The 13,787-nt window shown below is 36.1% G+C and overlaps 1 protein-coding gene across 1 annotated transcript in view; it reads left to right on the top strand.

Moving 5' to 3' along the window:
* LOC111049252 (Usher syndrome type-1G protein) overlaps positions 1-11,765 on the top strand; it is a 37,472-nt gene extending 25,707 nt beyond the window's left edge. Inside the window, exons 10-11 of the mRNA XM_039434939.1 lie at positions 2,582-2,817; positions 6,935-11,765. Coding sequence (XP_039290873.1) covers positions 2,582-2,817; positions 6,935-7,209 — 511 coding nt within the window. The 3' untranslated portion in view covers positions 7,210-11,765. The remainder of the gene's footprint in view (positions 1-2,581; positions 2,818-6,934) is intronic.
* Positions 11,766-13,787: the final 2,022 nt, after the last annotated feature.

The raw sequence follows: 13,787 nt of genomic DNA on the forward strand, positions 1-13,787 counted from the left end.
TAATCTACGTGGTAGATCAAAACCTGGTGGCTCTTGGTTGGTACACGGGATGGAATTGCTTTGTTTTGCAGACAATTCTTGTCACCAGGACTCAGTCAAGCAGAATCCATCAGCCAAGGCAGCTGATGCAGTACTGGTCGAAGACTTCCTTGATATTAAGCGGCTTTGATTAGCATCATCTCCATCCTCATGTATTGGCAGGTTTTGATTTTGCTGAACTTTGTGGTGCTCTTTCGTGAGTGCATTCATGCGTCGGAGTTTCGGTGGTGGAATGTGACTCAACACTGGTAGTCATTCTTTGGGGGTGGACCCGATAACACCAGCAATCATTCTCATTGAGTTGTTCAACTGAGCATCAACTTTATGTACATGAGAGCTATTAATCCATACTGGAGCACAATACTCAGCAGCTGAAAACACAAGGTTCAGGGCTGATGTTCTCAGTGTGCAAGCTGAAGCTCCCCATGTAGTTCCACACAGCTTCTGGAGAATGTTATTCCTGGTTTTCAGTTTCTCTGCTGCTCTTGTCAAATGCTTCTTGAAACCAAGCAATAAAGAAACTGAGTTAAAAACATAGACAAGCTGTTGTGAATTTTGGCTCTCAGATTTTCTTGCTCTGCCAGATCGTTTTCCAACAGATTAATTGTGTAATATACAGAAATATTATTAAAAAAATATTAGATCTGAATCTTGGGAATGTTTCATTCAATAATTGAGAAATATATCTCCTTGATGAATAAAATGTAATTGATTATCGTAAACAAGAATAAACAGATATCGGTATCAGCTTTCCTCTATGGAAGGCAGCGGCAAGGCATAGACTCGGCTACGCTGCCCTCCTATCTTTCTCCACAGCCATTATAACGTGGATTTCACTCTAGGAATAGAGATCGGTGAACAGTTTCATCCGATGTACATAGAATACAAAATACCTAGAATGTATTCCTAGTATATACCTAGAATACTCATAGAATATGAGTATTAACTCACTCATTTTCTCACACTCGTCAACCAGAACACTCAAAACAATAAAAAAAAGTTATAAACAACTCACAAACTTTACAAACTTTAATTATAATACCTAGAATTTTGTATACCTAGAATACAAAATACCTAGAATGTATTCTAGGCACCTTGGTTTCATCCATTGGCAAACTGTGTAATCAACTGATGAATTATCTGCTTCTGGCTAGTGATTATTGGCTGGGGGTGTGGCTAACAAGCTAGCTTCTGATTGGCTAGGGGTGTGATAGCATGAGAAGATACGCAATAGGGCGTTTTCATTCAAAACTTTAACGCCGGTTACACATTGGGCGGTAATTTCGCCGTCACCGTCGTTCGAGCAGTAGTCTATAGACTTGAATGGAAGTTTACACACTGGCGGCAGAAGCGCCGCGCGGCCATATTGCCGTTGGCGGCAGCTGTGCAGCTGGCACTGCGGCTGGCGGTGTTTTTGCCGCTCTTGTCTACGCAGTGGCGTACGTGATCAAATGGGCGTTAACACATTCGGCGGTTGTCTACCGTCGCCGCTGATCAGTCGTCTTTCCCAGTTGCTCCAAGTCAGAGGTCTTCGAAAATCAGCCTTTCAATTTGTGTCTTGTTGTAAAGTTTGTGAGTTGTTTATAACTTTTTTTTATTGTTTTGAGTGTTTCTGGTTGACGAGTGCGAGAAAATGAGTGAGTTAATATAAAAAAATGTGCAAAATACAACTAACTGAACAATCATGAAACAGAGGAGTCACAACACATTAAGCAATGAAGAACTACAAGAATTATTTTGGCTACTGATCATACGTGGCGGTAGTTTTGCCGCTCGATGTTTGGCGGTATTTTTGCCGCTGAATGTATAAGCTTGACTTTTTTTCGAGGCGGCGACGGCAGTTTCGCCGCCGCGGCAGAAACCGCCCAGTGTGTAATCAGCGTTACTTAGCGTTAACTCAAGCCGATAGTCCTATTACTGTGTGAAACTGTGTGACGCTGGTAGTCTCTCATACTGCGTCTCACCACAACTGTAATAATAGACAGTAGTCAAGAAGAATCGGTTTGAGTTAACAGAAATCTTCTCGTACTATCTTTTCTCTTGGTTTACGTGCAGTAGCATATACTTATATTAATTTTTTGTAAAGCTTTTTTGTATTTTGTTTTTGGCAAATAAAATTCATTCATTCATTCATTCATTCATTCATTCATTCATTCATTCATTCATTCTATGGCATTACAGTCCTACCCGTCTAAAACAGTAATAATAGACAGTAGTCGGCTTGAGTTTACAAGATTGGCTTGAAATTTGGAACACAAACGACCTATACCATGGGATACTTTATATACTATATTTTCTCCATGATAAACCCTCCAGTATCAGTAATTTAATCCTCCTCATTCTTTATTATGACAGTAGTCGACAGTAATCGGCTTGAGTTAACACAAATCTGGCTTGAAATTTGAAACACAGACTACCTATAGCATGGGATATCTCTTACACTATTTCTTCTCCATGACAAACCCCTCAATATCAGTAAATTAATCCTCCTTATTTCTAATTATTTTTCACTCCTAAAATTTCGTTTCCTCAATTTTTGCAGAAACGCCCTAGCCGGAACCTTGAGTGCCCTGCCAGCCCTGGACCTAGACAAGGACAGCGGGGGAGAAGGACAGGATGGGTTAGGAGTAGGAGGGGGAGGAGAAGTAGGAGTAGGAGGAGGAGAAGAGGATAGCAGTATTGGCAGTGCTGGGAGTCTGGCTAAGAGGAACCAGGTGGGAGGGGTGGGAGGAGTCCTACATTGGCAGCATCATCACGCCGACATTGATACTAGTGATGGTGAGTTCAACAAAAAAATAGTTCCATTGTCTCAGATAATTTGAAATATCTGTTATATTTTTTATTTTGATTTTCTAGTAGGTCTATAGTTTTGGACTTCAAGGGGCATTCTTCCAGGTGGCATTGAAATAATGCAATAAATTGGGACGATTATTTTATTAAAATACATTGATAACAAGGAAATGAATGTTACAAGATTCGAACAATACAATAGAAATAGAAAACCCAAAACTGTTTAGAATACATCTCTCGCCATTTGTTATTAGCCTTGAAAGACAATAGATAGCAGAAATATATTTTCCTACAGTTACGTTGAAAAGTGGCCATTGCTGCACTGATTACAGAACGCAAAGAATCACTTTTCCGCTCTAGTGCGGGAATAGTATATTTCTCACCTATGGCCGAAAATGAGACTTTTCCGGCTCGAAATCGGTTTTCAAGTCCGAGGCCGTAGGCCGAGGACTAGAAAAGATTGAGAGCTGGAATAGTATATTTCGCACCTAGGGCCGAAAATGAGACTTTTCTGGCTCGAAATCGGTTTTCAAGTCCGAGGCCGTAGGCCAAGACTAGAAAAGATGAGAGCCGGAAAAACATTTTTGCCCATGGTGAGAACGTTATTTTTCGCCACACAAAATAAACAATATGAGATAATTGTCTATTATAAGCACTTCCGAAAGAAAAAGTGGAAGGTCATAGTTCTAGCAAATCTGAGGTAATCTGAATATTAAGAAATTGTCCAAGTATTTTTATTTTTTATTCTGATTTGTCTAAAAGATTATGTTCAATTATGTAAGAGGTTGAGTTTATACTTTTTATTCTTCCAATGACAATAAGATGACATATAAATGTTTTAATTATGAATGATAAACACAAATAATGAAAAGTTTTTGATCAGCTGTTTTAGCACCCTTGAAATTTGGCCAATCTGAATGTCAACGGAAGTTTAGGTTAGAAGTTCTATCCTACTCTGAAAATCGAATTATTTGAATAGTTTATGATATATATATCTTATCTGTATTTTATTCATCCAAATAAAATGATAGTATATTATTGCAGAATCTTTACTGAATTCTAGAAGCATAAAATGATTCCGTTTTTCCACCATTCCCGTGATAAACGCTGTAACTAGGAGGTTTGAGGTTAGATTCTATTATACTCTGAAAATTGAATTGAATAGTTTATAATATCTCATTTGTATTTCATTCATCCAATAAAATGATAGTATCTTATTGCAAAAACTTTATTCAATTCTAGAAGCATACTGATCTGTTTCATAAACTATTTTGTAAACACGTTCACATCAAATCAGAATCAGCTGACTTCAAGGTTATATTACAGCCCTAGGGCCGTAAAAATTTTACCGGCCTGGTCAGAAAACAATCACTTTCGGCCTCCATAAGATGTAATGAGCTGGTTTTCGTGCGTAATAGGGGCCGAAAGATTGTTTTCTGACCAGGGCGGTAAAAATTTTTACGGCCTAGGGCTGTAAAATAACCTTGAAGTCAGCTGATTCTGATTTGATGTGAACGTGTTTACAAAATAGTTTATGAAACGGAATCAGTTTATGCTTCTAGAATTGAATAAAGTAAAGATACTATCATTTAATTTGGATGAATGGAATACAAATAAGATATTATAAACTATTCAAATTTGATTTTAAGAGTAGGATAGAACTTCTAACCTAAACTTCCGAAGTCGACGACAACAAGCATTGTTGACTTTGACATTCAGATTGGCCAAATTTCAAGAGTGCTAAAACAGCTGATCAAAAACTTTTCAATATTTGTGTTTATTATTCAAGAATCAAAACATTTATAATAATATCATCTTATTGTCATTTGAAAGAATAGAAAAGTATAAACTTAACCTCTCACATAATTGAACATAGTCTTTTAGGATATTTAGACAAATCAGAATAAAGAATAAAAATACTTGGACAATTTCCTGATATTCAGATTACCTCAGATTTGCTAGAGCTATGACCTTCCAGTTTTGATTTCGGAAATGCCTAATAAACAATTATTCTCATATATTCATTGTTTATTTTTCTGTGTGGCGAAAAATAGCGTTCGCACCACGGGCAAAAATGTTTTTTCGCCCCACTTGGATATAATGAGCTGGTTTTCGTGCGTCATATGGAGGCCGAAAATGACTGTTTTCTGACCAGGCCGGTAAAAGTTTTACGGCCCTAGGGCTGTTAAATAACCTTGAAGTCAGCTGATTCTGATTTGATGTGGACGTGTTTACAAAATGGTTTATGAAATGGAATCGTTTTATGCTTCTAGAGTTGAATAAGTATTCTGCAATAAGATAATATCATTTTATTTGGATGAATAGATTTATATATTATAATTATTCAAATTCGATTTTCAGAGTAGGATAGACTTCTAACCTAAGCTTCCGAAGTCAACGACAACAAGCATTGGTTGACGTTGACATTCAGATTTGCCAATTTTCAGTGCTAAAACAGCTGATCAAAAAATGTTTCATTATTTGTGTTTATTATTCAAGAATCAAAACATTTATAATAAAATCATCTTATTGTCAATTGGAAGAATAAAAAGTTATAAACCAACCTCTTACATAATTGAACATATTTTTAGTTTATTAGACAAATCAGAATAAAGAATAAAAATACTTGGACAATTTCCTGATATTCAGATTACCTCAGATTTGCTAGAGCTATGACCTTCCTTTGCTTTCGGAAGTGCCTAATAAACAATAAATTATTCTCATATTTATATTGTTTATTTTTCTGTGTGGCAAAAAATAACGTTCTCACCATGGGCAAAAATGTGTTTCTGGCTCTCAATCTTTTCCTAGTCCTCGGCTACGGCCTCGACTTGAAAACCGATTTCGAGCCAGAAAAGTCTCATTTCGGCCCTAGGTGCAAATATACTATTCTGCACTCCAGATTTGCAACATGGCAACGCAAAATACTTAGTAGGTTATATGGAGCACCAGTGCAGCAAAATCAAAATGAAGTTGGTAACAGTGACTGGGCTGCTATAGTGAGCAGAGGTGCAACGAAGCACAACGCGCTAATTATTATTCATTATATATTATAACCAAGGACAACGAGGACTTTAGGATTTTAGGATTAAGGTTTCTATCAATAATAAAATTACACAGGAAAACATTTGATGCATTTCAGGCAATTTTACCCATAATTACCCACTTTTCATATTCAATGGTAACTGTAGGAAAAACTTAATGTGAAATACGTGCGCAAAGTTCCTCTGCTGCACTCAAGAAACCATTCCGTGCAGTAAACGTTTCATTCGGTGCAGCAAACTGACACTTTGCGCACTAGTTGCACAAATAACTATTTCAACTGCTGCTTCTAATCACGTAAACCCAATTCTACAGCTTGTGTGTAATTTTCAAGACTTTTTAAACACCTAAGTGCAATTCCATTCTCAAAATCTCAATTGTCATTAAACTATATAAATCATCCAATGAATTTTCAATAGAATAAATAGCCAACCTTTATTCATTACACATTCACTTACATATCCTCAAATCAAAGCAAACAAAACTTTCCAACATGGTCGTCTGTCCTCTCGTCATCTGTAGTGTGATAATATCGACTATCGATACGAAGGCAGTCTTCATAGGTCGATATTGTTAGCTTCTATACAATGACTGGGTTGTAGGAACGCTGCAACCATGCGATCCTCAAAATGCCTTCCGTTGTCATAGCAACCAACTGGTTTGCCAGCACTTTAGGCTTTCAATGCTATTCTCCCTTACAAGTGACGCGTCATAGGGGGTTGCAAATTCTATGCGTTCCTTCTTCGGACCGCGAAAATTCAAAATGTTGGACTATCTGTTCTGGCTTTCTGCTGTATGAATTTTGTCGGAATTGAGAAAATAATCTCTAATCATACGACCATCAAATCGAGGTGCTATTGACACGTTTCAAAAGTATCTTTCTATTGACTGATTTGTTGGGGGTTGTGCATCCTTGCAACCCTAAGAGAAGCCGCCACTGTGGCATTCTATCCAAATGACTGCACCAGTTGCATCTATTTTGTATAATTCTGATAAAACATGTCTTATATAAGTATTTCTGATACCTCAGTATAGTAAATTCGATTTTCTGATATTCTTGCAGAAGACCCCCTAGACACAGGAAGCGACTTGGCCTTGGGCGACACGAGTGGCTGGTCGGTGGCGCTGAAGCGGTTCCTGGTGGCGTCGGGGTGCGGCGAGTGGTGGCCGCAGCTGGTGGAGCAGCGCATCGACCTGGACGCCCTGCTGATGCTCAGTGACGGTGACCTGGTGCAGCTAGGCATGCCCATGGGGCCCCGCCGCAAGCTGATGCATCAGTGCCGACAGCGCAGGCAGGCCATCGACACACCAGGGGACATGCACGATAGTCGGCTGTGATAGGGCCACCTGATAGACAAGGAGAGCAAAGAGGCAGGAGATAGAGGTGAAGAGGGTGATACAGGGAAGGAGAAAGTGAGAGAGTAAGAGAGAAGATTAAGAAGAAGAATAGTAGGTGGTAGAAGAAGATAGTGACAGAGAGAGAGTCAGTGGTGGAGGAGTCGGCTGTTATAGGTGCGGCTGATAGACAGGGAGAGCAAAGAGGAAGGAGATAGAGGTGAAGAGGGTGATACAGAGAGGGAATGAGTGAGAGAGTAAGAGAGAAGGTTGAGAAGAAGAAGAAGAAGAAGAGTAGGTGGTAGAAGAAGATAGAGACAGAGTGAGTTAGTGGAGGAGAGGAAGAAGAAAAAGAAGTGGAAGAAAAAGAGGAAGGAGAAGAGGGAAGAAATAGTACGGAGTAGAAGAAGATAGAGACAGAGGGAGACAGTGAAGGAGGAGAGGAAGAAGAAAAAGAAGTGGAAGAAGAAGAAGAGAAAAAGTGGAGGATAAAAGAAGAAGATAGAGTAAAGGATAGAGGCGGAGTAGAAGGTGAGGATAACAGGAAGGATTGATTGATTCTTTTTTATTTTGTTAGAGGGATGAGAAGAAGGGAAAGAAGAAGAAGGGGAAGAAGAGGAAGAGTTAGAAGAAGGAGAAGAAGAAAAATAAGATTAGGTAGTAGAAGGAGGAAGAGAGAGAGAGAGTGAGAGCGAGAGTGATATAGTTTGTGAGGAGGGGATGAGGAAGAAGAGAAGTAGAGGAAGGAGAGAAAGAAGAGTAGGTAGTAGAAAAAGATAGGGAGATAGTGAAGGAGAGGAAGAAGAAGAAGAAGTGGAAGAAGGAGAAGATTAGGTAGTGAAAGGAGGAAGATAGAGAGAGTGAGAGTGAAAGCGAGAGTGATATAGAGAGTGAAGAGGGGGAGAGGGAGAAGAGAAGTAGAGGAAGGAGGGATGTAGAGGGAGGAGTGATAGAAGAGTAGGTAGTAGAAGAAGATCAGGACAGAGGGAGATAGTGAAGAAGAAGGAGAAGAAGAAGAGGATAAGGAAGAGGAGGAGGTAGGAGAAGAAGGAGAAGAAGAAGAGGGAGAAGAAGAAGAGGAGGAAGAAGGAGGCAAAGGATGAGAAGAGTAAGAGTAACAGGGAGAGAAGAATAGTAGAGAGGACAGGAAGAGGATGATGAAAGGGAGAATAAAAATGAGAGAGAAGGAGGACAAGGGAAAGAAGAGTAAACGAAGGACAAAAAGAGCGAGTAGGAGAAGGAGAAGGAAACGAGAGTAAAAGAGAGAGTAAAGGGAGAAGATTAAGAAAAAGATGGAAAAGGAGTAGAAGGATTAAAAAATTAGAATTAGAAAGAGAAGAAAAGAAAAAGAAGAATAGTATAGCTGGCAGAATGAGGTGGAGAAGAAGAAGAGGAAGAGAAGAGCTGAATATAGAGCAGGCGGTGCTGGTGAAGAAGAAGGAGAGGAAGAAGGAGAATTGGTTGTAGCAGAAGGGGGAAGAGAAGAATAGAAGAATGAGCAGGATGAGGTGAAGGAGTAGGGATGAGAAGAACTGAAAAAACTGCCTGCGGTGAAGAAGAAGATGAAGGAGAAGGAGAACAATAAGAACAAGGAGAAGAGTATGAGGAGGAGAAAATATAGAAGAGGAAGAAGTAGAAGAAAAAGAAAAAAAGGGGAAAGACAAAGAAGAAGAAGAAGCTGAAAAAGATGAAGAAAAGGGGAAAAATGAAGAATAAAGAAAGTAGAAAACGGAGAAGAGGAAGAAGATTGTGAGGAAGAAGAAGAAAGAGAAAGAGGAAGATAATTATTATTCCACAAGTTGAATGTAGCATTGGTCAAGAATACCCAAGGCTTTCTATCAAATCTTTATTTCGAAGTGCTGTAACTCCTTCGAAAATCATGATTTTTGAACAACATCACCGTATAGGTAATTTTATTCTCTTCAAAATTGTTTCCTGTAAAATTCACCTAAAACGCACCGTTAAGGAGTTACAAGCCAAAAACTGCACGAACTACACAATATTCTATTCTCACAGACTTCCGAATGTCAGCTGCCAAAACTTAGAACAGCTCTGGAGCCTGATAGATGAGTGAAGGAACGTCAGCACATTCTGCCGGCAGAAATCTGAACTAAACGTCACCTGCAATTCTGCAAACGGGAGCGCTCGCCCCACCTAGCGGCAGCAATTGTAACTAATCTATACATTGATTCAGTTTTTCACGATTTGTGGCCTTATTGTTGATTTTACGGTAAAAATGCATATAACACAAATTGTAGAGAATGAAACAGGAAATTTACCTAATAACATTTTTTCGTATCGTCCCGTATAAGCCTGGAATTTACAAAAAAGCTGTAACCATTCTATGCACTGATTCAGCTTTTCGTTAATTTTGATGTAATTATTGACTTTATGGTAATAATGCATGAGTCGAAAGTTGTAGGGAGTGAAATGGAGAACAAATTATGTTTCATCAACTTTTCTCGTTTCTACTTGTATAAGGCTGAAATTTAAAAAAACACTAAAAATAAGCTGTTGATGGTGGCTATTTATAGTGAGTGAAAATCATTGTAAACTTTAATAATAAATTATAGTTCATTTTCTTCTTATCATACATTTCCCTCGAAAAGAAAGAAGAAGTGGAGGAGGAGGAAGAGAAGGAAGAAGAATATATATTGTTCCTCGAACTGACTTAACTATATGCAGAAGACAATTCAACTACATAGTAAATAAACTAATAAATATTATTCCAGAACATTTTATAAAAATAAAACCCTCTAAAGCACTTAAAACAAAAATTGAGAACTGGATCAAGATTGAAAATGTTGTAGTCAAACTATTTCAACTCTAGGCATTCATCAACTCTTTATTATCATGTTTTATTCAAATTATTACTATCTTTAAGTAATACTACCTTTACTATCTGAAAGTTGTCTATCAAACTATGAATTTGTTACTTTGTCTTATCGTTTGTAAGTATTGAGATGTGACCTGGTTTCCATAGTTTTATTTATTTTAGTGGTTTGAATTAGCTCTTTTTTCTATTGACATGTTTGCTGTACCTAGTTGCTCAAACTCACTGCCGGCGCACAAGTTTTCTTTGCCGGTAGTGCCATTTTGTAAGTTAAAATATTTATTTTATCAATCTGTATTATTTTATGGCAAATAAATGAATTTAAAAAAAAAGAAGAGGAGGAAGAAAAAGAGGAAGAAGAAGAAGATGAGGAAGGAAATGTATGAGAAGAAAATGAACTATAGAAGGAGAAGAAGAAGAAGGAGAAGAAGAAGAAGGAGAAGAAGAAGAAGGAGGAGAAGAAGAAGAAGAAGAAGAAGAAAGAAGAAGAAGAAGAAGAAGAAGAAAAGAAGGAAGAAGAGTGAGATAACAGCAGAGAAAGCAGAAGACAGCAAATAAAGCAAGGCAGTGGGAGAAGCAGTAGGCTAGATGAAACAAAAGTTGTGGAGAAGGAAGAGGAGAAGGAAGAGTAGAATTGAGAGGAGAAGGGAGAATAAAAAAGAATAAAAGGAGGAAGTTTCGTTAAGAGTTGAAAGTTGATGAACTTTTAGGTGTATGAATTTCCAGTATTAGGATAGAGTATACTTCATTGCATTATTTAAAATCAATATTAATAATAAATTAATAAATGATAATTATTAATTGTATTACATTGATATGACTTGTGTGATTATTTCCAGTGCACTCTGAATCTATATATTTCTGTCACAATAGACTACCTCTCAAATTTTTCTATCTCGTGTAGTTGATTCTTGTTTTTGTAAAACTATTTTTCCACTTTAAAATAAGATTTATAAATATTGTTTGAACCTTCAAGTATTGTTTGATTTCTTCCAAAATCTTGATTTCTAAACGATTTAGTTTGCCGGTTGCACAAAAGCAAGTTGAATTTAAATTTAATCGTGGTTAATTTCGCAAGAACCAATCAAAGAAGTGTTTTCTTTAACTGCTTCTCTGGCTGGCTCTTGCTGAATTAACCAAGATTAAAACCTAACCGGCTTTTGTGCAACCGGCACTAGATGTCTCAGATACTTTTCTCTAGAATGTTTTTGTGTATTCCATTTTTCAACTACATGTAACAATGATAAATGATTGAATAGATATTTTGAAAAATATAATAATAACTAAAAATTTAATTTTGTTTCACATAATATCAGTCATTATTCAATAAGTGTGTGTGTATTTCATTTTCCAACTCCATGTAACAATGATAAATAATTGAATAGATATTTTGAAAAATATAATAATTAAAAATTTAATTTTGTTTCACATATCAGTCATTATTCAATAAGTGTGTGGGTGTATTTCATTTTCCAACTCCATGTAACAATGATAAATAATTGAATAGATATTTTGAAAAATATAATAATAATGAAAAATTCAATTTTGTTTCACATAATATCAGTCATTATTCTATGAGTTTATACTCACGTTTGCGTTTTCTCACATTTCAATTCCTATTATATTCTTAACATAATAACTATAAAATATGTTAGTTTTCATCACAAATCCACATTGTGTCGTTGTTTTTATGAGTTAAAATAAATATAGTATTTTTGTCACAAAATAATTTATGATTGATATCTCCTTCTCACTCTAAAGCTGCGTTTACACTAAAGGTATTAACAAAATGTTAATAACTTAATCCTTATAAATTCTATTAGATTGAATGGAACATGACAAACACATATGCTCATCATGTGTATGATAAGCTATGTTCAATCTAATAGAATCTATAAGGATTAAGTTAATAACATTTTGTTAATAACTTTGGTGTAAACCCAGCTCAAGAACACGTAGGCTTCTAGTACACCATTAAAATCTAATCAATCATTAAACCTGTAGATTTAATGATTCATTAGATTTAATAATAGGTCGTAATTCAAGAAATATCAATATTTTGAGACACCAAAAGGTAAATCATCTATTCCACTATCCATGACGAACTGCTATAGTGAGGTCCACGTTATAGTGACAGTAGAGAAAGATAGGAGAACAACGTTGCCGATCCTCTGTCTTGTCAATGCCTTCTATAGCCGGTAGCTGATACAGGTTTATTGATGTATATTAACTGTTCATTCTCATTTAAAATAACCAATTATATTTATGCTACGTCGTAATTAATTGTTCAAAGTGATTATTTAACAAGCAGTTCGTAATGGAATCAAACATTGAAGAGAATTATATTTAATTAAGCAAGAACTTATATTTTTCAATATTCAATATAGAATTTTCGTGAATAAGATGAAATATTTTGTTAATCAATTATTAATTCTACATGGTTAAAAGACTATCCGGCAACAGAGCAAAGCGAGAAAGAGATAGCGCTATCCGCTTTGTTGAATGATAGACAAGGATAGCAATACAATTGCTAATCGAACACTGCCATTATAACGTGGACCTTACAATAGTTAATAATAATATTTATTATTCAAAATATTTGACTGCAGTGTCGTCAAAAATAATTCAAAAACGAACCAAAAGGTTATTAAGACTTACAAAAACGCAAATTACACAAAAATCAAATCAAATTCAACCGCTGTAAAATGATTTCATTCCAATGCACCGGAAACCAGTGAACGAATGAGGCCGAAGCAATGACGTCATTTAACTGTGGTTAAATCCTATTGGATCTTTGTGCATCTGATTGAAAACTTGCATTTTCTCCATCAAACTCAACCGTCGTTATTCATTTATTCATTTATTCGTGGACAGAATCACAGTCATATAAATTTGATTAGGAAGGAACTAAACCATTGGGCTTGGCCCAAATCTATTCCATTCCCAAATTTTGATAAATTAATAAAATGACCAAAAAATAGGTTATGTTTCTACTGTAAAACGTTCAAGTTCAATTTTCGTCCAAAAATATTATTATAGAAGCTAAACATTTTGAATTTAGAGAAATTGAAACACCAAACTATATTTCAAAAAAAAAAATCAAAATCGTTTATTTATCCTTAATAATAATAACATCAACAGAAAATCAGAAACATAGAAATAGAATTACATTAGAATGATGTATTACAGTATAAAATTAAATTATACAATGAATATAAGGAAGGTCCCAGCAAGGTTAAATATAGTTATATTTAAATAAAGTTATGAGACGTCATCTAACGGAATCGATGCCTACATTACAGAGACAGACAACATTACAATGAAGTCACTTTACCGTGGTTAAACTTAATAGAGGTTCTGTAACTCAGCAACTGGGGGATGGCATGGATAAAATATAAGATAGAAAGATTCTATCCCATGGTATGGGCCGTTTTTGTTACAAATTTCAAGCCGATTTTTGCTAACTCTAGCCGATTACTGTCAACTACTGTCTATTATTACTGTTTTGTTGGGGTGAGAGTGTAAAAACGGAACAGTATGAGAGACTACCAGCGTCACATAGTTTCACCAAAAACAAGTACTAGGACCAAAGGAATCTGTTCATTAAGTTGATAAACCACAATTTAAAATATCTAGGGTCTCTTGTATATCTCTACAATGAGTATAATTCAAGGTTAATTCTCTTTAAAGTGATATCTTTAAGTCTTTGGCTGGGAAGATCAACTTGAAATAACTAATGAATTTTTGA

Source organism: Nilaparvata lugens, chromosome 8 (genome assembly GCF_014356525.2).
Source record: "Nilaparvata lugens isolate BPH chromosome 8, ASM1435652v1, whole genome shotgun sequence".
NCBI lineage: Eukaryota > Metazoa > Arthropoda > Insecta > Hemiptera > Delphacidae > Nilaparvata > Nilaparvata lugens.